General features: G+C 42.8%; 1 protein-coding gene across 7 annotated transcripts in view; it reads left to right on the top strand.

The window, feature by feature from the left end:
- The window catches only part of LOC147025498 (general transcription factor II-I repeat domain-containing protein 2A-like), an 83,653-nt gene that overhangs the window by 34,590 nt on the left and 28,858 nt on the right, over window positions 1-20,205 (top strand). For 3 of the 7 annotated variants that reach the window (XR_015059640.1, XM_085886958.1, XM_085886959.1), the window contains exons 5-7: window positions 4,925-4,981; window positions 8,146-8,202; window positions 14,953-15,009. Coding sequence is in view for 6 of the 7 variants with exons in the window: in XM_085886958.1 (XP_085743084.1) it covers window positions 4,925-4,981; window positions 8,146-8,202; window positions 14,953-15,009 (171 nt within the window). In the remaining variant the exon portion in view is untranslated. Of the gene's footprint in view, window positions 155-4,304; window positions 4,460-4,924; window positions 4,982-8,145; window positions 8,203-14,952; window positions 15,010-20,205 lie in introns of those variants that run through there. The other 4 variants (XM_085886961.1, XM_085886962.1, XM_085886963.1 and 1 more) reach the window with 4 other exon arrangements.

Raw genomic sequence — 20,205 nt, 5'->3', positions numbered from 1 at the left:
TTCCGGTCAGTGCTTCAATCGCATGTGGGCGGAGCCGAGTTTCAACTTCCGGTTGGAGGTTAATGAATGAAATTGGAGTTCGTTGGGAGAATGGAGAGAGTGAAGGAAGAATCCGAAATCTGTGACAATCAAAGTACACCTTGTGAGAACTCAGGTGAGAGGGAAGGTTTTCATCACCTCGTGGGAATCGATAAACGTGATGAGCGCGGTTAATGATCCCCCTGATGTTTACATTGTAATACTCCATTATAGGGTTACAGAAATAACACTCGTACAGTACAACGATCACATGACGTGTTCGGACTTTGATGAACTCCTTCCCGGGATTAGTGTGTGCCCGACGCCCGTTGGTTACAAACTCCAATGTCCATCAAACTCCCTGATATGACTCGTTCTCTCTGGTTCATTCCCACGGGTCGGATCGACCTACACAAAAAGCTCATTCCACGTGTTCGTGTTTGGGGAACAAATGGACGATTCGCTCCTGAGAGTCGGAGATTCTTGTGTCGGCATTGGCGGCACTTTTGGGCGGCGAGGCGGGGTGGGGTGCGGCGGGACGGGGCGAGGATGAGGGTGAGGTGCGGCGGGACGGGGCGAGGGTGGCGGGACGGGACGGGGCGAGGGTGGCGGGACGGGACGGGGCGAGGGTGGCGGGACGGGGCGGGGCGAGGGTGACGGGACGGGACGGGGCGGGGCGAGGGTGACGGGACGGGACGGGGCGGGGCGAGGGTGGCGGGACGGGACGGGGCGGGGCGAGGGTGGCGGGACGGGGCGGGGCGAGGGTGGTGGGGCGGGGCGAGGGTGGCGGGACGGGACGGGGTGAGGGTGGCGGGGCGAGGGTGACGGGGCGAGGGTGAGGTGCGGCGGGACGGGGCGAGGGTGAGGTGCGGCGGGACGGGGCGAGGGTGAGGTGCGGCGGGGCGGGGCGAGGGTGGCGGGACGGGGCGAGGGTGGCGGGACGGGACGGGGTGAGGGTGGCGGGGCGAGGGTGACGGGGCGAGGTGAGGTGCGGCGGGACGGGGCGAGGTTGAGGTGCGGCGGGACGGGGGCGAGGGTGAGGTGCGGCGGGACGGGGCGAGGGTGACGGGGCGGGGCGAGGGTGGCGGGACGGGGAGAGGGTGGCGGGGCGAGGGGACGGGGCGGGGCGATTTTTTTTTTTTTAATGATTTCACAGGTGTCTTCATTATGATCTCATAATTGCATACATAGAACACTACATCCGATCGGTATGAACATTTTTTGAGGGTCATCTCGGGATAAATTTGTCGAGAAAAAAAAAATTGACGGTGTCATCGGTCACATGGTTTGACACCCATATTGTATTTACCCTAAAACCCATAAAAATTATCTCCAGAATGGCTGTACAGATCGAGGGGAAACTTCACACACGTTTCCCAAGTATTGGGGATACCGGGGTATTCACAAATAATTGATTGGTCACATGATCCTGCAGCCATATTGGATTGAGCAGAAATCTTTAAAAAAAATTATTTCTCTTGAACCAATTCATCACTTGAAGTGAAACTTCAGAATTATTATCCAGTATTGATGGGGGATGCAGGTTTTAAATTTCAACCTGATCGGGCACATGGTCTGGCAGCCATGATTAAATCCTATCCAGGTTCCTCCTGATGACTCCAATGCAGGACTGTACCTATTTGGTCTTGTATTTGATATGAATTGAATTTATTTTAATCCCATTCTGAATTCAATTGAACAATAAACATCATAGGTCAGGGTCCGGTGTCCAATCAAAGTGGGACGCCTTGGTACCCGGTCATCACTGCCAGCAGTTACAAAGTGGCAATTGTAATTATGTCTCTTATTAGTTACGTCACAAACCAGTACACAAACATCACACAACGCACCACACAAAACATGTCCGGTCGGGGGTATGCAATCTCTGATTGCACTTTTTCTTGTAGTTGTTTTCAAAGACATTCTTGGGTTTCTTTCTGTCAAGGAAACCGATTCTGACAATATTTAATCCGTAAATAGTGTTTAAAATATTCAATTTTGCCCCTTATTTATTCTCTAATTGATTAATTTTTGTCACGCAGGAACATTTGACCACTTTCTGTACTCATCCAAATCCCCTTCACACTGTGATAAGATTTGTTTTAAAATCTCATGCGGAATTCCGTAACCCTAACCCTAAAATTTACCCATCTAAACAGTGATGATCTGAAATGAAATTAATGTTAAAACATACATTTTTTGGGGTTATTTCATGTCGTGGACACCGATTCTGACCATATTTTGACGATTCGGTAGCTTATTTAATCCGTAAGTTGTGTTTAAATTCGTGAATTTTGCTCCTTATTTATGTTTTAATTCGTTCATTTTTTTTGTCTTACAGGAATATCCGACCACGTTCTGTACTCGTATCAATCCCCTTTCACATTGTGATATGACTTGTTTAAAAAAATCACGTGCAATTACATAACCCTAACCATAAGTAGGACGCTTAACATAAAAATGTAGCAGAAGGTTTGTGGAAAAAGTCTAGTTGGGGAGCTCCCGTTTGTTTGGCCCAACTTTCAACACCCTCATCCGGCAACCTTTTTCTTGTCGTCAATTCTGATTGGCATAGCAAAGGAAATGAATGGTTTCTGGGTCATTGGTTCAATGAGATGCATTTTGATTGGATAATGTTTAACATTTAATATCTCTGCTACTATTTTAGCCAGTCTCGAGATTTTAAAAACTTAACCGTAAATAGTAGCGGAAGTACGATGCAAAATTTCAGCCACCTTGCATGTAATGAATCATACCCATAATGTTTTGCCGACAACTCCGTCTTCGGTAAGCATTTTAAACTCTAATTTGGTGCACAGTACCGACCACTCGGCGTGTTATTCGTGTTGAAATTTCAGAGCTGCTACTTCCAAAAACATGATTATGGTCGCTTTTCCCCTTGCTCTCGACAGCTTCTGCTGTGGTTGTGTCCCCCCCACCCTTATGAACACATCATTGGATGAGAGTTATATAATAACACCTTAGCTAATGAAAAAAAAAAAACCTTCCAGAAAAAAAATCGGAAACGTTGAAGTGCGTTGTGCAATATTACACACCACCTTGAAAGGAAACCATCACAACGTACTTTTTTCAAATGTTAAAGGGCCAAATTATTATATTTTCAGCAAGAGGAGATAAATGTGACCGAACATGTTAACTTTCATCACTCTGTGAGTTTGATTGCAGATGGTTGCCCTCGACCGAAATGTCACAGAAAATGCAGTAACCTTCACACAAGTGACTTCCCAGAGGCAAATTTGGAAATATTGTTTTTAAAGACAATTTAATAATTTAAAATACGTTTTTAGGTTACTTTTTGTTGAGAAAACCTATGCTGGCCATAGTTAGACGAGTTGGTAGCTTATCGAATCGGTAAATCGTGTTTAAAATAATAACTTTTGCTCTTACTCCTTTATTTTTTTTTTGTATTACACAAACATACAACTACTTTCTAAACTCATTGCACTCACCTGCACACTATGGTGTCATTTAAAAAAAATTTTTTTGAATATCACCAAAATTACATTACTCTAACCCTAACCCTGATTTGTAAATTAATATTTATCGCGTATGCACAGAAATTCCTAACCCTAACCCTAACGTTACCACCTTGGCCCTGCAAAACAAGCCCTAAATCCATCCATCCATTGGGACCATAGTCTGTACAAAGCGTTGGTGCTGCCTCAGCAGTCTCCTTGGCTATTGGGCACAATCCTGGACGGGTCGCCACTCCGACACAGGATACCAGCAAGCCGGCACTCATTTTACCAACCTCAGAAGGACGACAGGCAGAGTCAACCCCAACTGGTATTAATTCAACGGCCGAATAGGATTTAAACTCAGGATCCTCAGATCCCAAGCCCACCACCCGTCACCATTAAGCGAACACCAGGCATACCCTATATCGACTGTGGAATAACGAAAATACCATGTATAAAATTGAGAAATTGAACCAGTTGAATATAAATTAATATATACACACCTGCCAACTGTTTTTCTCTGTTTACATGTTCAACATGCAACCCCTCAAAAGCCCTGCACGATCACACGACCTCTTTGACCCGATATCCGTGGGACTTTTCTTCCTGATTCTATAAATGGCATCTCTTGTTATTTAGAAACTGTATTTAAAAGATATTTTCACGTCTCTTTTGCTAATTGATGTATGATGTATCATGTCAAATGGTTAGAGTATGATATGGAAAGGAGTGTCCAAATGACCTTTTTACTTTTTTATTGATTTATTTCTACTGTACACTAAGTTTTTTTTTTGTTTTTTTTTTTTGGAATCGGGCTGAGTCCGAATCCTTAGCATACCGAGTCTGAGTTCTGAAGAGTCGAGTCCGAGTCTGGGTCCTCCCAAAAATGCACTCAAGTCCGAACTCATTCCGACATCATCAATTATTACCCCGTGCACGCGAAGCGAAAAGTGCTGCACGGGGTAATTGTGTTCCATGAACTCTATAGTTATTTATTTATTTGAAATGTCATCTGTGTTTAGTTTTTCTATCATAAAAAAGTTAAGTTTTTTTTTCCCCCCCCAAAGTTTCTCATGTGTGCATGTGATGCATGGCATTTTGTCTCCGTCGGAGATGGAATGTTTTCACTGAATGTTCAACAGTGGGGTGACTTTCAAATCGCATTTCAATTGAACTTCGCTCTCCAGGAATTTTATTCCTATTCAGGATAGTTAGACGGAATTTTATATATTTCGTGCCAGCAATTGTGTTTCTACTTTACATAAGATGTACTAATTTATGCTGTGGGAATTAAATACGTGGAGAATCGCACACACACACCAAAAAATTATTACTTTATTTTTTCCATTGATGACATGAAACATAATTTTCATGTCTGGGTGAAATTAGCTGACGTTTGATGTTCCTAATGTGAAGTCTCTGTGCAGATTTGTTGCATGTTGTGAAGGTTGAACCCGAAGTATTGGAGGCTTTGGATCCAAATGGTGAGAGACGTGGGTTTTTCTTCTTTAAACATTGCATTGTTGTCCGTATTGTCATGCATCGCCCCACTTGATGGGAAATACACGGTATTGCTGAAAAATTTACCACGCTCATGCATCATTGTACCCACATATCAAGTTCCTTGTTCCGTGACTGCAACCTTGCTCTTTTAATTTGACATTTTCCCATTCTACTTAATACTTGTGTGTTACTCTCGATTACACGGAACATTCTCATTGATTATTTCATCCAAAGGAAAGTGTGCAATTGTTATATATTTATTTATTTAAATCCAAGTCGATGGCTTTAAACATGAAAAACCAGCCGGGAGGCGACGATGGTTCGCGGGCATTATTGAACAATGCCACTATAGGTACAATTGAGTTGGTGGAAGCTTTTGAGGAAGCCCTACCATAAAAACCTATCTCTTCCGTCAAAATTGACCAAATCAAATCGGATTTTTTATATGTTGTACTTATGGACATTACGCACAGCTTCTAGGAAATGAAATTGCGAGAAAAAAAGTTCAAGTGAGCGTGGCTCCGCCCACAAGGGGCGTGGGACGTCCCTCGTACAAAAAGACACAACTAGACCATGATATCTAGCTTGTGTCCAAGTTTCATCAAGATCGCATCAAACGTTACGGAGCTATGCTCTTGAGAGAGTCACAAACAGACAGACAAGCCGGTAGGCGACATGGGTGGTCGCTATATAACTGCATACTAGTCATACAGTTTTTGACGGATCGGGCTAAAATTTTTTGACAGAGGTTGATTATAGTGTGCATAAAAGCGCGGAAGCCGATTTTTGATTTTCGGAAAAGAAAAAAAAATCGGATTTTTTTCAAAACTTTCAAAGTCCCGTTGCTGGGCAACGGTGGCGTCCATAGCAACGGTGCTCAAAAAGCATGGAACTAGATCTTGGTATGAACCTACCAGTCAAATTTCATCAAAATCGGTTGACTCCTCTGGCCTCCAGAGCTGTCCATTACATTCAAACAAACGGACAGACATGCAGACAGACGGAAAACCTGAGCATAACGGTAGTCTAGCGACCACCCAACAGACAGACAGACAGACAGACACAACGAAAATAGTGGTCACTGCTGGCACCCGCGAACCAAAATTATTGAAGAGCTCTTGTGCCAACCATTCATCTTTTTGGTTGGGTGTGAAAAATAATGCCTTGGGTGACCTTTACACAGCATCAGCAAACCAATTGGGGAAAGCTCGCCTGCCCAACGACATCACTTATCGGAACATTGATTATGCAGTATGTTCTGCGAACACCTCTCGGAGGTCAACAACATGAAATGTGCAAAAATGTCGATTTTTTTTATCATCACCAATTTCCTCCAGAAATGTGCGTCAGGTGCGGTGGTGGTGTTATTACCTTATTTGTACGTCGCACACATAGCAACCATTGGAACTGTGACTTCTTGACAATTGGTTCTCTTGCTTACTTCAATGTGATTATTTCGATATTTCCGCAGAATATAAACAAACTCTCAATGTATACAGGTAGAACACCAATTTTTTTGTTGTTGTTGTTCGGTTCTTTTCATCTCTTCCTTGTGATCAAAAAAGCAAACATAGTGGTGAATGTCATATTATACTCATTATTTTGCTGAACTACTACCGAACACAGGCAATTAGGGTACATGTAAAGTGCCGCTCCATTGGGTATATAATCTCAATATTCCATCAATCTAGTAAGTTGCCCGTGCCCACACGGGATTCTAAATGGGGTCGGGATTAAGGCGGCAAAAATGCAAATGGCGTCTTCTGTCATCGAGCCGGCAAGCTGGGAGCAACGATTCACATTTATTTCCACATCTGATGCAACTTACATGCTGTCATGGTGGTGAGGTCACCATTTTAAACTGTTTGCTCGATTATACGTAGCTTTTTGATGCTGAGGGTCTGTAATAAAAATTTGTATTGGTGTCAAAGCCAATGACCAATTGCAAATTAACAGTAGGATTCATAGTGAGGTTATTTCCACAAGATCAGTATTGGTGTACCCTGAACACCTCTCTGGGCCCAATGGAATCGGACTGAGAGTCCCATCGGTTGTCTAATTGTGCTACGAACCTGAGGAGTCCAAAATTCACTGACCCTTTCCTTAAATCACATGACCAATGACTGTGGCTGCCATCTTGGCATTCTAGACAGCGCCAAATACCTCCTTCATTGTACTCGGCTTGTAACTGCATGTAAAGCCTTCATCTAAAGTTGTAAAATATAGCTCCCTCTCCCTGCCGTTTCCCATCTTGGCCCCATTGAGGCCATGAATCTCAGGCCCTCTGTGTTATTTGAATCTTGCATCATGAAGTTCAAATTCAGGAAGTGATTCATGCTCACCCTTGACAGGTTGATTGATGGCCTTGCAGTTTTTCTTTTCCAACTTTGTTCTGGTCTTGCTTCACCTGCCTTCTCACTTGCTCTTTTACTGCAGAGAAAGATGAACGACCGAAACCTTAGCTTCGCCTTGCGGTCAGCATACCCACGGTGGTTAGCCTACCCCAGTTGATGTTCTGTTTATTTAATTCCATTATTCTCACCTCTTTACCTATCCCCTTCCTCCATTTAACGTGTGTTCTCCCACAAACTCTTTGCTTGTTACTCTCCCCAAGTCTAAACAATATTCTTACCTCCATTCTTTCAAAAACCCTCTTTTCTTGAGTTCAAAACCCTTTGTTCTTGTGTCTTCCTTCGTATGTTGTCGAGAACTCTTCCTGACAAGATATCGAGTTTGTTGCCCACCACCACCTCATGGACTCTCCCATTTCCGTGATTAAGCTTTACCACACCAGCTGAGACCCTCTTCTTACACATCTTGTGCAGTGGTGCATCCATTTGTTGTCATCCCACTGTTTGCTCTTTGACCCATTTTGTCTGTTTAGTTGATGTTTTCTGCAAGTCAATGAGTTTTCATATCTGAATTAAAAAAATAAAAAATTCTGGGTTGAAATTCATTAGTAAAATGAGATTGTCTCACAAAAGTGCCGCTTGTAACGATATGGTGCGCTAACATGAGTGTTCTTTACCATTTGACTTTACACGCTCAGACTTTTTTACTTTTAACAACAAATTGTTCTGCATACTAAGAAAACCCAAACAGCTATTCATAATTTCAACTTGAACTTCTGATCTCTGTTTTACAGACTTGCTACACGGTGTTAAACATGAACCTGAAGCTTTGGAGCCTGTAAATGCAAAAGGTAAGTCCACTTGGAAAAAAAAACAATGCAACCAAATCCCTCTTGTTTTAAAATCGTCACTTCCTGTTGGCTCTGTGTACATTATCATAATTCATTTATTACCTTCGCATTCTGCGAAAGGTTATGTTTTGGGTGCTGTGTATTTATTTATTTGTGAATATGTGTGTTTGTTTATTATTCGCATAACTCAGAAAGTATTAAACCGAATTGCATGAAATTTGGTGGGATGATTCGTGAGTATCCAAGGACCATTTGATTAGATTTTGGGAGCGATCGGGTCAAAGGTCAAGGTCATGAAAAGGTCAAAAACACTCTTTTGAGCATAACTTCCTTCATAATACAGCTATCGACATGCAACCACCACCATATTGTTCCATGACGAGATACCTTTCGGATATGTAGTGTCGGATTTGACGTAACGTCATCGGAAGTGCGTCTAAATGACGTCACAAGATGACGTAAATTTTCGATCTCATCAATTTTGATCATACCGTTTTGTAGGACTTACCTAAAGGACGTCACACACCAAATTTGACTTCGATCGGACTGACCGTTATGACGTCATTGACGTTTGAACGTGACGTTTTTCAATTGTGGCTAAAATGTCCTGATATTTTACATTCAAATATCAATATAATTTATCAAGCAAAGTCTCCCAAATCCAGGCATTAGGATCAGTACCAAAATATCTGTTTATTGATGTACAGGTTTTGCCAATTAACTCTGTAGTCAAGGTCACACTCAAGGTCAAAATATACTTGTAGGCATAGCTTCAGATCTAATAGAGCTATTGACATGAAACCAACGTTAAAACGTTCAGTGAACTACGAGCTTTCAGAATGGTAGTCCCCGATTGGACGTGACGTCCCCGGAAGTGCGTCAAAATGACGTCAAAAGATGACGTCATTTTTCAACTTTTTAATTTTTCAGTGTTTATCATTCCATTTTGTTGAACTGCCTTCAAGGAGGTTACACACCAAATTTGACGTCAATCGGACTGACGGTTGTGACGTCATGGACGTTTTAAAATGACGTTTTTCAAATGTGCCCGGAAAAAAGTTGCGGCGGCGAAGGTATGCGCTCTACCAAGTGCCCGTTCTAGTTTTTGATGAAATGAGATGGAGAGATGTGTGAGTGAACAAAAGCTCATTTTTAGCTCACCTGGAACGTAATTCCAGCGAGCTTATGGGATGGCACATCGTCAGTCCGTCAGTCCGTCTGTCCATTCACAAATACTTGCAACTTCTCTGAAACTGCAGATGGGATTGTGACCGACTAAAATTATACTTGGTATGTTGCAACTCAAGTTTGTTCACAGCATGATAAAAATCGGGGTCTACGGGAGTCTACCTGGGGGTCAAAGTCCGGGGGTCCACATTTATATGTAGCCAGAAACTCCTTGATACCACAAGATGGTTCCATATCCGGAAGCAGCGAGAAAATGAAATCTTCGAACACTCGTTATTTTCCACAAGCCATAAAATCCAACTACAACATTAACATTTGTCACATTTTTAACGTGTTCTACGTTTCAACGTCGAGCCTCACCCGACCAATATAAAATCCTGTATTATATATTGTATTTATAATTTGTATTTATAATTTGTTCCATAATAATCGTATTGTCACGTCATACAGCCACCATTAATACGGGGCCAGCTGTGTAAGGATCTTTCTTCCCATAAATGGCCGAACAGTTTCTAATTGCCGTATTCACTTCAATTTACAACTCTACTGTTCCCCAAGGTCACCCCAAAATGAGCCAAAATTTAACTGCACACGCACTGGAGGCAGATGGATTGAACACGCTTCTTAACTGTTAAAGGGTTTATTTGTCATGAATATGAGGGGGAAAGGTGGACGGGACGAGCAGTTCAGAACAAACCATGCGAATCAAAAGACACGAACAAGGGAATGGAGACACGCAAAGTTCTGTACAAGGATGATAAATAAATAATCCTAACCCACATGAGGCGCCGCAGATCGTACTTGTACAACAATAGAATAATGCATGCGACACTATTCTTTGGCGATGCGTGGATTGCAGGGCGATGGTGTGTATAGCTTGGGAACAACGTCCACGTTTCAGAGCCATCCTCCCTGAGCAGTGACGAAGTGAGCCAGCATCGAGTTGAGGCAAAACAGAGAAAGCAGAGAGCTATCTTCTTCGTTTCCAAAAGGTTCCACTCTCTTAGGACATGCACCCAGAACCAACCCTCGTGACTCACTCTCTCTCTCTCTCTCTCTCTCTCTCTCTCTCTCTCTCTCTCTCTCTCTCTCTCTCTCTCTCTCTCTCTCTCTCTCTCTCTCTCTCTCTCTCTCTCTCTCTCTCTCTCTCTCTCTTTCTGTAGGTGCTTCTTCTTCACCCTCCAGTCCTCAGACACGCTGGGAGCTCTGGTGTGCCCTTTCTCTCGGCCGCTCTTCGTCCTTCTGGGCGCTTCTTCCTCTGAGCTTTCTCTATGGTGTTTCTTCTTGGTCTCCCCTCTGTCCTCTCTCTCAAACCGCTCCTTCTTCACACTCCAGTCTTTCTGAGAGTCCTCCTCCTCTGGGCCGTCCTGCCCATGGGGTGGCCCCAATAAAAATGTCTTTCCCTGCTTCTGGTCCCTACAGCGTTTTGTGCCACCATGGCTTTGCACACACTGTCCAGACAGATCGTGATCGGCCTTTTGGAGCATATGACACGTGTGCCTTTTGTGATGGGAGGTCCTCACCTGGCCCCACCTACAGACAAAAGGTGTTTATGCATACAATATTACCCTAAGTATCCTGAATAAATTACATACCCTACCTCCTCAACATCATGGAACAAAATGACTTACTCTGACAGGTCCCTCATGCATGGCAATCTCACCTACCCGAAACACACGGACCATGTTACACTTACCACAGTCTAGCTATGGATTCCCCACCCCTTCCACGTTACAATATTGTTACAGTGCACCGTGGGATGGACACGGGGTCAAATTTTCAACCCAGATGATCACCAATTTCGTGACGGATGGTCCTCAGAAAGTGTGCACATCGTCTGCCGGGAAAGCCAAACAGATATTTTCTTTGGTTTCCGACATACAGAAACTCTAACGAGATCTATCACCAACAGCCAGTTCATCTGACAGAAAGGATGGTTACCGAGCGATATACCGATGTACACAGGAGGACCCGCATCAATATGGATACAAGAACTAACTTTGCACAGAACATGATACACCGCCTAACAGTCACTAGGAAATACTTTGTGCCTGTTGTTCTTGTAATTTATTTTGAATTATTTTATTTACCCTCGCCGAAGGAGAGGCTATTGAGTTTGGGTCCGTTTGTTTGTCTATCTATCTCTGTCTGTCTGTCTGTTTGTCCGCACAGAACTTTCTTTTTTTTTTCCTCTCCACAACCGCTTGTCAGATTGAGATGAAATTTTCTCCATCGGTGCGACAAACTCACGCAGAATGTTTTAATGATAATTGTGACGTCATAGGTCACGTGGTGTGGCAGCCATGTTGGAAAAACGGGGGGAAAAAAAACTTTGAACCTCTATTTCTGAAACTGCACCAAGGAAAAAATTGAAACTTGGCGCACGGGAAGTACTCCTCATAGGGAATATGTGATTTCTTTTTTAATGATGTCATAGGTGCCTTCGTTATGATGTCATAATTGCAAATGTGGAATGCTACATCTGATCAGTATGAAAATTTTTGAGGGTCATCTATGGATAAAATGGTCCACACAAAAAATTTTGATGACATCATCAGGCACGTGATTTGGCAGCGATATAATATATATATATATTTTTTTTTTTACACCTTCAAAAATCTTCTTCAAAATGGTTGAACAGATCATGGTGAAACTTTACACATATGACCGCCTAACCATGAGGAAAAAAAGGTTTACACGTATGACATCAGAGGTCACATGGTTTTGGCAGCCATATTGGATATATGAAAAATATTAAATAATGTTTTCTCTGGAACTGCTTAATCAATCGACATGAAACTTCACAATTGTAATCCACTAGTGATGTGGAATACATGTTTTAAATTTCAACTTGATCAGACACATGGTCTGGCAGCCAGAAATATTACATTTTTTGATCTGGGTTATTTATTTATTTATTTATTTATTTATTTGAATCACACACTTAGCTGTGCCTGGATGGGTTTGAGGGTCGAGGAGTAGCAGCTGAAATGTGAATCCTATCCAGGTTCCTCCTAATGACTTCATCTTTGCTTTTTGCTTGTTTGGGTTCCTTCTGGTGACTCCAACGCTGGACTGTACCTATTTGGTCTTCCATTTGATTTGAATTGAATTTATTTTAATCCCATTCTGCATTAAATTGAATAATAATGAAAAACGTTACGGGTCAGGGTCAGGTGTCCAATCAAAGCAGGACGTCTTGGTACCCGGTCATCACTGCCAGCAGTTATAAAGTGGCACTTCTAATTATGTCTCTCATTAATTATGTAACACCGGTAAACAAACGCCACACAAAATACACCACACAAAACTACACAATCACCACATGACACACCACACAAAACAAGTCCTGGTGAGGGTCTGCAATCTCTGAATGCTCTTTTTCTTGTTCTTCGTGTTTTTGATGTAAAAGCATGCCTTGTTAAAGCTGTTAAGCAGTTTTAGGTATTTATGCCTCCACTGCGTATTAATCCAATGTTGTGATTGTAATTAGCACATTTGGCTTGTTGACAATGGCGGTGATGAGGTGTTCGTCAGTGTCATACAACACCTTTGATTACATGCGATGGTGTCATGACACACTCTTTTACGTGGTTCCATAATGTGCTTATTTGGGGATGATAGGGAGAAGGAGGCTTTGGGTGAGGTGGGAGGGGAGTTGAGGGAATAGATGTAAATAATATTGTTGCGGGTCAGGGTCCGGTGGCAAGAACAACCGCTAGGTGGGTGAAGTTACGTCTTCTCCCACCAGACTCCTGGAATTGTAGGCCGTCGCTCACGGATAATTCCGTGACGCGGCGGGTCGCTTAACCGACCGTGGACGCCAATACCTCCACCGCGTAGCGTAGGGTCTTTTTGTCTCGAACCAATTTACCTAATTAACCACGCGGTGTCATCTACCAGGGAACCACACCCTCGGTACGCCTTGCCTGAACCATATCACTCTACCAACTACGGTAGAGTACCAACTACGGATCGGATGCAGCTGAGCGGAACTACCAAGGACGTACCAGCAAGAATGAACAGATTATCACAGATAAAGACCCGGCTAACCTCAGATCAAAACCATGCTGGGCCAATGAAGGAAAAGACAGAAACGAACTGTGAACATTTCTGCAATCATTTATTTACAAGCACTTACAAAAGAAAGACACAGAGCAGACTTACGCGGGAATACAACAGGCAAGATTTACAATGATCAAATAAAAACACTTTTGCAGTTCTTCTTTAAGACGGTGCCACAAGCTCAGATGCACACTCAGACGAAAATAAACCCAGATGTATGGCAAATGACCTTTTGCAGCCAGAGAGGGAGGTGAGCTGAGATCGCAGTTCTTTCGGGTACCTGAACGTTGGAGGGAAGATGCTCCATGGTGCAGCACCTGTCAATGGTCGTGCAGCTCGGTCCACGGCCGCACGCGTGGAGACCGTGTCTGAAAAGGAGCCCGGGTCGAGTCGAGCGGAGTCCGAGGCGGGGATCAGGGCTCCTTTCTTTCGCTACCAGCCGACGAACTCTCACTCCAACGCTCCGATCAAGACAACTCACTTTCCAGCTCACTCTCAAGACAACTCACTTTCCAGCTCACCAGACCACTCTGAACGAATGGTGTCGTAATTTATAGATCTCCCTCAGCGGGGAAGGGCCTTGGTGAAGTAGACGTCACTGTTCGCCCTGATTGGACGGGGGGGCTTCCATGGGGCCGCCCTTTGTGAGCGGGGTTTCGGCCATACCGGGAAGCCCGCCCACTCCGCGTGTCTGGACTCGCCTAAAAGGTACTACACAAAGATTCTGTCAAGCGAGTCGCCGGTTAGATGAGTAGGCGAACACGCGCTTGTTCAGCCCATGCGAGAGTAGCAAGCGAGAGTCCGAGTAGACAGCGGATGAACAGTGGTACGTTGTTGGAGGGGATATAAAGGTTTATGAACCTAACTAAAAAAACATCGCAATGCACCCCAGTGTCTTCCCACTACACACAAGGAGGGGTTCTAGCTGCACATATACTAAATGGAATGACTAACTTCAGGACAACTGTATGTTTGTATGCATACGGTTCCTAGAACCGTTACAATATTTATGCCATTCCACAATTATTGAGTGCACAATTCATTGGCCATCCAGATCATTAGCTGGGACCTTGATATTTAGGTTGGACCGCTTAATCCCAGAAGCTCCTCTGATGACCAGTCATCAACTGAAGTTTTGTCCGAAAGTCATCCAATCAGAAGGGAAATGGGCAGGAGAGTGGATTAGGGAAGGTGGGGTGGGAAGAGGTCTTGAGGTTGAATGATCTAAAGAATTCTTTCAACTTAATCACCATGTGATTCAGTGGTCATCGAGGGGAGAGAGAGACTGAGACAGACTGAGACTGAGACTGACTGGTCAGATTGGATTTTTATTTATACATTATAAGAAAAACTGTTGTTTTCCTTGCTTGAAGCATGTGTGCCGTGAAGGGTTTATGTTATTGGTGCATTTTCTCGTATTTGCACATTTATATTTTGCTTGTGGAAAGGAAAACCAGGATGTGCTGGTTGAGTTTATAATTGAAGGTTCTTTTGCAGGTCTGATCCACATTGTAAAGGTTGATCCTGAAGAATTGGATGACTTGGATCATAAAGGTGAGGAATGACTTCGTTTTTTGTAACTTATCAGCAGATTCATTTGAATAATCATAAACAATTGAAAATGATTGCTCATCCTGTTGTTGGATAAGTGAAAATAAATTTCATTGTGAAAAAAATTAAATTCACATCTACATGAAATACATGAAATACATGAACAAAATTCATCCATCCCACTTACATCGAATTAATTACTGACCTCAAATCGAGAAAGCCATTGACAAACCAAATTGGTGTAGCCAAAGAGGCTGTGTCCCATCCACTGCCATTCCACAACTCTAAAACAAAATACCTGCACCAAAATGTGTCCCATCAAGACTTAATCAATGACTGAAAGATTAGAGAGGAGATGAAGAAAATTTCAGTCCAGTTAACATGGGTTTTGTATGTGCGTTAGTTATCAAGATACAGTTTGTTAAATGTAAGTACAATTCTCATGATTCTCTGCGTTACGGAATAGAAGTAATTACTCGCGTAAGGATTTATTTATATAATTGATTATTTATTATCAGTGATCAAAGGCTCCTTTGGAGCTTGTCGGACATACTTCAAGTGCAGGGAAGGAAATTTTGGGAGAAAGTCGACAAATCAAAACGGCTTGTCCAAGACTTCAACCTAGTATTCCACCAAAAATACCAAACTAATTTTAAGATTTTGATTGATTATGACTTGTGATTTGAGAATTTTGTTTTAACGAACCCAAGAATACTTGAGCTGATGCCTGTTTTTGCCCATTGATTCAGCACAGTGATAGAGTTTGGCTGAACTCCAGCAAGGTGGCAAAGTCACATATTCGCACCTTCTGCATCTAACATTCATCAATGGACACTTGTATTCTTTGCTGAATGTTGGATCGAAATCAATGAGGCATATTAATTTTCTAAAAATTACAGTGAATTCAATCATTGATGTGAAATGAGCAAAGATGCGGACAACTCTGTTTATTGCTGGCTTGGTTCACTTTGGCATATATATATATATATATATATATATATATATATATATATATATATATATATATATATATATATATATATATGTATATATATATATATATATATATATATATATATATATATATATATATATATATATATATATATATATATATATATTGTGACGTCCACGGGATTTGAACAGTCCCGCCAACGTAGAATGAGCCGAAACGATGGAGGCGGTTTATTTATTTATAACCCAAACATGGCGGTTCTAATCGCTCTACCGCAAACGGGACGAGGAAGGTGGCACGAGTCACTTTTCACTGAGTTGATGATGTTTATTTGTTTTTTTATAATTACCAGAAATAACAAGACTCGGCAAGAAGAGGGATCCGGGGCGATTCAACGGGATGGTGTGGGATCGGGCGTGGGGAAAAACACAGACAATTCCAATGAATATACAGTTCTCAATCCCTCTAAGGCGCCAAACACACACACACACACACACACACACACACACACACACACACACACACACAACGTAGCTATCTCTGGTGGTCAGGCTGGACCGTGGTGTGGACGCAACTGTCCCTGGATCGGCGCCGGACGAGCCGGCCTTGCTCTCGCCAGGGGGGCAGGAGAAACCGCCGTGCTGTCGACCTCCTGGTCCTGGCCCAAGTCCGCCCACAGCCGCCAGGGAACCAGCTCCCGCACCAAGCCGCGAGCAGGAGAGGGAGGCAGGTCCGCCCGCCGCCCGACCCCGCACTCCGAGTCAGCAGAACCCCAGAGCCAACCAAAGTGAGGCACGAGGCTCGGCAAGGCTCCCAGACACGATCAAGAACACGATCGATTCAGCACAACAACCAGGACGCTCTCTGCCTCCACAGCTTCCACACCAAAAAAACCCACGATCTTTTGGTTGTAATCTTCTTCCTCTTCCTTTTCGACCCCGAACAGAACCTTTTTATCCTCCTGCCCTCGTCACTTCAATCGAGCCGTTTATTGGCCCACCGCCATCGCCTTCCGCCAATCGTGATCACGGGGCGGAGCCATCCGCTGCACTGTCCTGTGACGTCACGGCCAGTCTTCAGAGAATACCAAAAGGGGTTTACGCAGACACTTACCCTATCCCGTGTCCCTATCTAATTACGTGACATTTATCATTTCCCCTTGAAGAAATGAACATTTACTAGACAACTTATCACCACTGAATTGCTACTTATTACATCGAGATCCTGGTAAACTCGAACAGCATGGCATACCTAATTAAACATCCTAATTACCCTTTGAATGCATACCCCCCCCCTCAAACGTAACAATATATATATATATATATATATATATATTATATATATTATATATATAATATGTAGGAGCATTCTCCAGCCATATCCTCTCATTAAAACTGTGCAATTCCGATTTATTAAGATGTAGATCCATACAAATAAGATGAATGCATCCATGTATACACTGTATTTTTATTTGAGGCCCCAGACTGTGGGATTTGGATTTACATGAGGAAAGGGATGAGAAATGTTGCCTTCCTTCAGAATAGACAACTTTGACAATGAACTTGTAAATTGAACTAATTCGAGGAGAAAGTCACAAACTCAACAATCTCCAGGGCATTGTCCTATCCCATTTGCCATTAAACATTGCAGGTATTAATGATTAATTTGCATGCAAGACGTGCATTATGCAGCATTTTTATCATTGTGAGAGGGGGGGGAAAAAAAGCCCATCTCATTACCTCCACCGCCGAAGGTGAAGGAGGTTATGTTTTCAACCCTTTCTGTTTGTCTGTTTGTCTGTTTGTGTGCAGGATATCTCAAAAGGTTGTGGACTGATCCAAATGAAAGGTTGGAAATGTGACAAGGCAAACTGATTATATTTTGGTGAAGATCCGGATCCATCCGGATCCCACTACCAGAATTTTAAAGTGATTCTTCACAATTGAGGAGATGGGGCTAAAAATGATATGTGGCACGATATGTCAAAACGTTGTCGACGGTTTCGGATAATACTTGGTGGACACATTGTGTGTGTGGCAAAGACGAATTGATTCGATTTCGGTGAAGATCTGAATCCGAATCTGGACACAATAATTATTTAATTTTGAAAGTGATTCTTCACCATTGAGAGATTGGGCCAAAAACAATATAGTACTGTATACCACAATATTTCAAAAATGTATTGGGCCCGATATGTTCTCGTGGATCAGGCATTACGTGGCGGAGGTATGCGCTCTACCGAGTGCCCTTCTAGTTTATAATTGCTTTCATGGGGAGTTTGAAGAATTGTAGCAACTCGTCGCGACACTCGGTGGGGCGCATCATCTCTCCTCGCATCTAAACAAAAATACCATCATCAACTGAACACACTACTATTATAGTCCATATATATATATATATATATATATATATATATATATATATATATATATATATATATATATATATTTACGGTTGTGGGGGTAGATGGAGGAATTTCATCAATCCCAAAGTTAGGATTGGATGGAGCTGTTTGGTACGGGGACATGTAGGAGACATCTCAATGTAATTTATTAGGGAAACTGTGAGCTTAAGTGTTGCGTGTCACCACACAGGGGGTGGTGCAGTGTTAATTAGATGGGGATTAAGGATAAGTTCCCCCAGTATGTAATTTCCTCCTGTGAGTTATTCCTATGTTTTTTTTATTACAAACCAGCAATGATGGAGTTGCGCTTTTATAACAACTATAAAATAAAGCTAGCCAAACGTGCTGAGCAGGGAGAGGCCTCACCTTCCTGGGTTTTAGTGCGAGCAAGCCATGCCCCGGAGGTGGACGTTTGTTCAGTGTGATGTCGAAGAGATATCGGGAGCGAATGCACTAGTTTGGTGTGAGGGACGCAGTTGTTGTCGTGAAAGGAACGTGGCTAGGACGGAGGATCTCACTTTGTTCTCCACTCGGCATGACAAAATGGCTTTCCTTCGATACATGAAGATGGCGGAGAGATTCTCGAATTTGTGCTGAGGCTCAATGGCTCATGTGGTGGAGCAAGATGCTGGCTATTAGGTTTAATTTATCTCGTGATTATTCTTACATTTTAATAATAACCCTTGTAAATATTTATGTGTTGATTAAATCCAGTGTTTATTTTAAGTTGCTGTGTCCGTGTATTTGTCGTGGGGTTCGAGTATAAACCCCCCTGTGCTTCCATATGCCTCCATCGCTCTGCCAGTGCCGCTCCCCATCCTTCCCATGTGTGTTATATTCTCTGAGGATCAAAGTGTCCGCCTCCTAAGGAAAACCGGTCGGCTATCCGGGCTGGCTGGTGTTAACCGTCGCCCACCACAGGATTGCATTTTTTTGGCAATATTTTTTTACAACTAGACGACCCGTGAACCCGTTGGGTTCCCATTGTGACAGCAGTTGATAAAAAAAAATCATTTCAAAAAAAAAAAAGATGGCTCCAGCGAACTATACCGCTGAGGTTGTTTGCATTGATCAAATACTCCCGAAGAGTTCTTGACTGAATCGGGAATTGATTTTTTTTTATAATTATTTTCGTTTCCTGATTTGAATGAAACTTGATACTGCACACCGCAGGGGAATGGTGAGTAAGGTGGCACTAAAAGTTTTGTGCTATCATGTACCGTTTTGGCTGTATTTTGGGAACATACATACAAGATGAGAGTTTCAGTAATAGATAGATATGTACTCTATTTTAAAATGCCTGTGCATTATTAATCCATAACTATGACTCCAAAATGGACAATAAGTGATCCAGGAAGCGATTCTCGTGGATAGGAAAGTGGTATTGTTAGAAAGGAAGTTAGAAATTCAAAGAAAGTTTAACACTGGTGCCCGCCTTACAGATATTGCATGTGATCTTGGCCGTGGCCTTGCAAAGACCAAGGTGATTATGAGATGCATTAACAAAGAAAATAACATGGCATGTGCTCAATCTGTGACTCGTTCCAATGCAGTGCAAAGTCAAAAACACGTAGCCGTGTATTGGGAAAAGAACATGTTGGGGACGAATACCCCCCCCCCCCCACCATTACATGAATATGGGGAAATCACTCCTGATTTAGAACTCTTCACTTGTGAACTACTTTTCAGGAATGCATGGTGTTCATAAATTGGGACATTACTGTATTAGCAGGCACCCCCGTCCTCCTGGTGGGAGTACCGATGTCAGTCCACCGAACACGGATGGACACTTTGTGTACAGGTAGTGAAAGGTAAAATTGTTAAGGATAACATCACGATC

Source organism: Eptatretus burgeri, chromosome 6, assembly GCF_056783735.1.
Source record: "Eptatretus burgeri isolate ZD-2024b chromosome 6, Ebu_testis_v1, whole genome shotgun sequence".
Classification (NCBI taxonomy): Eukaryota; Metazoa; Chordata; class Myxini; order Myxiniformes; family Myxinidae; genus Eptatretus; species Eptatretus burgeri.
This window is presented reverse-complemented; position numbering and strand designations above follow the sequence as displayed.